At 33.5% G+C, this 8,206-nt stretch overlaps 1 protein-coding gene across 1 annotated transcript in view; it reads right to left on the reverse strand.

Moving 5' to 3' along the window:
* The window catches only part of LOC132552592 (ankyrin repeat domain-containing protein 26-like), a 77,184-nt gene extending 73,755 nt beyond the window's left edge, over positions 1–3,429 (reverse strand). The window contains exons 1-2 of the mRNA XM_060216779.1: positions 3,209–3,429; positions 267–381 (exon numbers count right to left, since the gene is read on the reverse strand). Of these exons, the coding sequence (XP_060072762.1) occupies positions 267–381; positions 3,209–3,429 (336 nt within the window). The remainder of the gene's footprint in view (positions 1–266; positions 382–3,208) is intronic.
* Between the last annotated feature and the right edge of the window lie 4,777 nt (positions 3,430–8,206).

Below are 8,206 nucleotides of genomic sequence, written 5' to 3' on the forward strand. Positions count from 1 at the left end.
AAATCAATCATGATACAGCCACAGAATTAGCAACAAGTCCAAGTTAGAAACCAAAAAGGAAGAGGAAACAGGCTGTTACAACAGTACCTGTCACAAAATATCTAACAGCATGCTTCCATTTAGTTTGTAAGTGGGTAAGATGAAGATAAGACAACTAAAACAAAGACAAATGGAGGTATTGGTTATAAATGATTTAAACAAGCTTAAGTATCTAAGAGGACTGTAATGTCGTCATCAACAGGGGCAGACCAGGAAAGCAACAATACCTTGATGAGTGGAGTTTTACTGTCATTGTCACCAACATTGGTCTTGGCATGCCATTCCAGTAGCTCCTGTACCACACTTGAGTGACCCTGTGCACATGCCAAATGGAGAGCAGTCCTGGAAATACAAACAAATAAAACTTAAATTTGACACTTTTTATAATACAAACTTACACTTTCTATCAGTAACGATACTGGAAATAATCATGTTTAAGCTGTGTTTGCCTTTGTAACAAAACGCATATAACAGGAAATCGTTTTTTGCTGAAATGTTCTGTTTTGGTTAAATGAAACCTTAAGCTTGATAAAACAATCTCTGTGTATACTGAACATCACTGGAATACAGGACATGGTTTTCTTGATCTTTCAAACAACCATACAGTCATTCCAATTCAAATTGCTCTCAAAATACAAAAAAAAAAGGATGTACATGTATCATGTAAGTTTTATGATTATCCACTTAAACTTCAGAAATTGTACAAGTAGCCTACATCCCAGAGGAATCTTGGCGCTCACCATTGTTGGATCAAGAGCACAATCAGAGGGACCAAAGAAAATGTAAATGTATGAAATTTGATAAAGATTCATCTGCTACTTCTCAAGAATCATTTGTGGACAGACAACGGATTAAGAACATAAGCTGATTGGTTTAGTCCACCAGCAGGCTGATAGTGGGCTAAAATTACAGTAGTATTATATTGATTTCAAACAGGAACTAAACTAAAGACTTTGAATTCAATAAAAATGGCTGGCATAATAGTTTTTTCTTAAGAAACAAAGATCTATAGGAAAATATCTATGGTTTATGCATGTTTCTTTCTAACCACGATTCTAGTCTTAATTATTATGCTAATTCTACACAACCTTTACACTCAAGTTACAGTTTTGTTTTTCTTTTGAATTTAATTTTAGAACACAAACCCCAAAATACAAACAAAAATAAGCAAATACAATGCTATCTAGTATAATGGACAGAGAGACAAATTATGGCTGCATACCAACACCTATTTGATTATCAATAGTCTTTGTGCATTTAATTTGATCAGCTAGGTGTGTACATACACACACACAAACTTAACAGGCTACAGGGCTTCAAATTCCATTACACCTGGTTCCACATACATAGATAATACAACTCGGTCAAGTATTTAATCTAACACCAATATGAAACATTTCAGTAAATGCTTTGAATACCATTTTGAGATTTATCGGGTGCTATACACTCCCAGTCGTATGTCAGAGTAATGGTGTATTACAAGCAAGTTAATGAAACCACTATACCAAGTCTATCATACTGCAGAACTCCTCAATAGGGTATTTAAATCACCTGTCGAGTGTTGATACTGCTAAACACCAATTCACAAATACTCCAACTACTTGAACATTTGCATGGTTTGGAATGAATTTGATAACCTTCCTTTCTCATTGTATTTACATGAATTCCTGATATTAGACAGCTGACAAGAAACTCTTGTAGAGTCCATTATAATTCCATTAGAACATTTATCTTGAAATATCATGACTGATTTCTCTGAACATGTGTATATGCATCAGGACAAACCATGGTTCAGATCTTTGGATCCCTCTTCTGTAGGCACTAAACAGATCCTATATAGTTATTAGCCAATATATAACATTGCTTTATACGAGCATGTATTAGCATGGAATTTGACAGAATTGTGTGCACATTGTCAGTATTGCTCTTCTTTTTTTTACAGTAATACACATCCAACAAGTCTTGTTTGTTGAGATCCATATAGGATTAAACAAATGTATTGCTAAAATGACTTAATCAAAGTCTGTGTGATTGATGTCGAGGTTTGAAAATGAATTTCATAGTGGAAGACAAATATTAATCATTTAAAAAACAGGACCTGTTGTGTGGCCAAATTTTTATTAAAAAGACTGATATGCATTTATGTTATTTTTACAGTTTGGTACACAGTACTTTTGTCAGTTTTTGGCCTGAAAAACTCACATTTACATTTATATCATCATATACATGCATGAGTGCTGATATTTATGATTCACAATAACTGAACAATAATCAAGTTAAATCAATAAATGATGCTATTATAATACAGTAAATTACTCACTTCCTAGAGGAATGGCATAGAAATATTGGAAGATATATGCATTCCCAAGTTTTAATTTACCAAGCACTGATGTGGAAAAAAAATGTTTAGATTTATTGGTAATGTGTTTGATCTTTGGGGGAAACAGTTATATGTAACATAATGGTTGATGAGGATGGATGAGTACCAGAACAAAATCATCACTGAGGTATTTCATCATAAGGTTGATACATGTGATTAGCTACAGTAACTATAGTCCAAACAATATCAGAAACTTTTGAAGTAATTATATATACTTGAATAAGTATTAATTTGTAAATTGTTAATTATACATGTGCAATGCTGCATGTTTATCAGAATTCAATCCTACATAAATGTACTGCTATGCCCTACTACAATTACAGTCTTACATTCCAGTATCATAATCAATTATTTGTCATTGCCATAATTTATTGTTGTATTCTTTTCACACTTGACGGTAAAACATTAACGGTATTGTAACCAGCAAAGTACCTGGTAAGCAAAAAATGTTGATCAATCTTTACTCAGTCATGGATGACCGACATGTGAGGGATGGCACTGGGTTTACATTTCAAAAATAATGTCATTTCTAATGCAATATTTATCAAATCACAAATACTGTAAACAACTTATTTATGATAAAAATATCCCGCATGCGCGAGTAAAATTTGTAAACTAAAACATATGGGCACCCATATGAGCATACCTGTCAGGTCATGTTTGATTGAATACTGGGGAGTTATCATTCTGTGTCAGACTAATTTTGCATTGTTGTAATTCCACAGAATCTAATCGGATAACTTCATTGCTACGTGCATTTCTAAATTCTAAATAGTAAATAACTCATACCTGTTTTCTTTATCAAGAGCACTGCAATCTTTTTTCACATATTGCTTCACTTTCGCTATGTCCCCCGTCCATGCTGCCTTGTGTAATTTTGGTAAATCCTTATCACGAATATCATATCCAACCTCTGGTATCGGTTGGGCACCAGCACCTAAACGTGGAGACCCTGGAGGAGCAGGATCTTTGCCAGGGTTTTTTGTTATCTTTTTGAAAAACTTCTTCATTGTTGGTAACTAATAACGCTATCGACTGTTACTGGTTCGAACGTCCTCCATGTTTTGACAGCCTCGCTTTGATACAAACAGGTATGATACAAGGGAAATAACTCCTCCGGTACACTACCGGGCAATGACGACACGTATTTGCTCCTGGCGAATGCATTTAAAATCAAAGTACTGAAAGTACTGAAAGGCTAAACGTATTGAAAATGTTCACAAATAACCGCTAAGCTATATTACTTTCACCATACTCCTACACTTTGGAATGCAAAAACTACTAAAATAAGAGAACCAGAGGCTATTTTTCTTACTTTTAAGCGATTTTATATCTTCTTTAATTCTTATTTCAAATTAGACGACAATAATGTGAACAAATCAAAATAGGTAAAAAAACAAAAAAAAAAAACAAAAAAAAAAAAAAACAAAAAAAAAAAACAAAAAAACAAACAAAACAAAACAAAATAAACACAACCATATATTCATCGCCAACAAGCCAAATGATAAAAAGCTCTATGATGAAGTTGACTAAATAAAACCTTTGAAATCCCCAAGATGTTGCAATTACTATCCTATCAATATGAGGATCTAAACAAATCGAAAGGACTTTATACCTACTTCTCTATTTTAAATGTATTGCAAAGTAATAGTCCTTACTTATTATAATTAAATTTGTAGTTGAGGAAAGTAGATAAGGTGTACACAGCATTTCAGATAGATAAAAGTGTAAATAATTACATTAAATGTATTTATATGCCCATCTTCCTTGAAGTATCATGGTTAGGTTTTTATTCCAGTAATTATATCTATAAAGACGTAGTTCTATGAGATTAAACTAGACTTCCATATATACATAAAATTTACAATATTTTCACTATAGCTACTACTATTTCTGATCTCTAATGCATTAGATAATGTCACCATGACACGCATCAGAGACGTATATATCACGTGATATATACGGCTCTGCACGCATGTTATGGAAATATTTCGTTTTAGTTAATTAATAATTATAGACATGGATATTTTGTTTTTTATACGCGTTTTGTTTGAAGGAATATTTTCATTTCAAGGAACTTTGATACACATTAACAAACCCTGAGAAATCAGCACAATCAACCTTCATCAAATAAAACTAAAAGACGAAAAATATATGTTATAACAAAGTCAACATCATGATCAGTACAGTATTAAAAATATATTATTCATAAATCATGAGCACCAATTGTACCTTGCCTACGAAGCACAAACGTTTTATCTACAAAAACAGCAGGCGATAAGAATCACGTCAGCTCGATCTTCTTCAACAGCACAGGTCGGGGATGTCCGTGAGGAAATTCCGTAAAATATATTGTTCAAAATTTATCAATAGTTCAACCACACTGTGCATCTTTTTTGAAATATATAGTAATCGTATTGTTATTAAAAAAATAAACTTATTGTGGATGCTTTTAAAATAGCGATTTAAAACATCGCGGCATTATTTACGCATCAGCCAATGAGAGGGCCAGGATCGGTAAATTTTGTCTGAAAGGCTGTCGCAATAGGCTGTACGTACTGAGTACGTTTAGCCTAAAAAAACAAAATAAGAAAAAAAAATTATAGACAGTCTCTGGTAAATTATACCACCATATACATGTACACTCGTAACAGGTCAACAGATAGTTACACACTAGATAACACAATGTACCCACCATATACATGTACACTCATAACAGGTCAACAGATAGACAATTACACACTAGATAACATCATGTACCCACCATATACATGTACACTCATAACAGGTCAACAGATAGACAATTACACAGTAGATAACACCATGTACCATATACATGTACACTCATATATATATATATAACAGGTCAACAGATAGACAGTTACACACTAGATACACTTTGTACCATATACATGTACACTCATAACAGGTCAACAGATAGTTACACACTAGATAACACAATGTACCCACCATATACATGTACACTCATAACAGGTCTACAGATAGACAGTTACACACTAGATAACACAATGTACCATATACATGTACACTCATAACAGGTCAACAGATAGACAGTTACACACTAGATAGCACGTTGTACCATATACATGTACACTCATAACAGGTCTACAGATAGACAGTTACACACTAGATAACACAATGTACCATATACATGTACACTCATAACAGGTCAACAGATAGACAGTTACACACTAGATAGCACGTTGTACCATATACATGTACACTCATAACAGGTCTACAGATAGACAGTTACACACTAGATAACACAATGTACCATATACATGTACACTCATAACAGGCCAACAGATAGACAGTTACACACTAGATAGCACTTTGTACCATATACATGTACACTCATAACAGGTCAACAGATAGTTACACACTAGATAACACAATGTACCATATACATGTACACTCATAACAGGTCAACAGATAGTTACACACTAGATAACACAATGTACCCACGATATACATGTACACTCTTAACAGGTCTACAGACAGACAGTTACACACTAGATAACACAATGTACCATATACATGTACACTCATAACAGGTCAACAGATAGACAATTACACAGTAGATAACACCATGTACCATTTACATGTACACTCATAACAGGTCCACAGATAGTTACACACTAGATAACACAATGTACCCACCATATACATGTACACTCTTAACAGGTCTACAGACAGACAGTTACACACTAGATAACACAATGTACCATATACATGTACACTCATAACAGGTCTACAGATAGACAGTTACACACTAGATAACACTTTGTACTCATCACATCTATTAAAGTTTCTGTGATCCAATTAGTGTCAGCTATGCCTTTAGGGAAAGCAAAGCAAAATTACGGTACATATGGTCCGTCGGTGTAATTATAAGTATGATGCACTTGTGGCAGTGTATATGCATACATTTGATGTTTATAAAACTTGTTATTATTACTAGTATAGTCACTAAGGCTATCTAGTGCAACACGTATTGAAATGATCTAATGCGAACCTCTCAGCGTATGCTGTACAGAGTATGTCTGTGTGTTGTTAGAGAAGGATTTCCCTGACATGCAGCTCAGTGATTATGACATTCGTCGATATTGTGGAGTATCAAGATTGAAATTATTACATTTACTGATTATTGGATCATCACAGGACAGCATTGGAAAAGAAATCTGTTCAGGTAAAACATATTTCTTAAAGCTTTTAAGTTTTTAAAACATTAAATCATAATTCTATGTTTAAAGTGCATCCTGAGGGAAAATAGAAATGAAAATAGTATTATTGTTAATAATCGTAAACCAGAAAGGTTGAAACCCGCATCAACTTCGGCCGGCCCAATACCGAGATATTGACGTGTAAAGTGTGTGATTTTCACCTGTCTCCTACTACCGCCATAAGAAATTTGTCCGAGGTTTTAGACAGTGATCGATATAAATAGATTTATTGTCAACCTAGAACAAGAGATGAGACACGAGTTATTATATATCTAGGTCTTCTCTCAATATTTATAACCTTTATATAGGGGAAACATTTAATATCACGGAAAGAAATATATATCTACAATATGTATCATTATTAAAATCAAAAGTAAAATGACGATTTCCGAACAAAACTGTACCGAGACTGAACGCAACAAGCGATCCCAAAATACAGCAGTGTATCAGTTAAAAATATTCTAAAGATAACTTCAACGTTTGTGTCTTTTTTAATTATTGATATGATGTTATTAATATATCATAATGACAAATTGACGTCATTGTGCATTCCATATGTTAGCTCGGCAATTTAGAGAGTTTATTAACAGTACTTATGTATGAAATGCTAAATTATATCACGGCCTAGAGATTATACAACATAAATGTTATATACATTATGTATGTTTCATATGAATCTGTTTTGCTGTGATTTGTCTGGTGTATTGTGTGATTAGACACAAAACAAGAAGTTCAAAGTTCCTTTGTGGTTATGGTTATTATCCTTCACAGCATTTTTTTTTACGTTTTTAGATCACCATATAGTGACACTTTAGAGAGTGATGACAATGAAGTCCGTATATATTGTACATAAAAAGGATATAGATGGAAGTTTAACTATGTTAATTTCAATGAAATGACAGACTTCTAATCACACTCAGTAATCCGTAGTGTTGTCCTTTTACTGGTTTGTAATCCAACTGCCAGATAGGTCTCCAAAACGAATATATAGAACGGAGCTGACCATTGTCCATACTGACATGTAGACGAGTAAATAATAGAGATTAATAACACAAAAGAGGCGTTACCCTAGGTCAAGAAAAGGAGAGAGAAAACCATTTCCGGTATAAAGAAACACATCCACTAAACCATTAACAGTAGATGACGTTATTGCCTCGGTACAAAACTAGATAACAAATCATTGACTAGAGGAGAGCTCGAGTGTCACCCTGAAAACATATGCATGAGAAAAGAAAACGTATAGTAAAGCATACAAACGAAGAAACGCTAATAAGCCTTGGTTTACACGTGAGTGCCATAGTTAAAGAACAGACTTTCATAAAGCAAAACGTCAGTATAACGTCGATAAAACTCTCGCAAATAAAATTACTCTTAAAAATACAGGTACAGAGTATAGGAAAACTTTAAACAAGTCATATAGAATTCACCAAGAGAAAATGGAAACGGAACTAAGAAAAGTTTCGAACCTAGAGCCGAAAACCTTTTGGCATATTTTGAATGAAATTGGTGGCCCCTGTAAGGAACAGAAGTTAGACAAAAATAT

This window comes from Ylistrum balloti, unplaced genomic scaffold (genome assembly GCF_031769215.1).
Source record: "Ylistrum balloti isolate Yb309-2 unplaced genomic scaffold, AGI_CSIRO_Ybal_v1 Utg370260, whole genome shotgun sequence".
Taxonomy (NCBI): domain Eukaryota; kingdom Metazoa; phylum Mollusca; class Bivalvia; order Pectinida; family Pectinidae; genus Ylistrum; species Ylistrum balloti.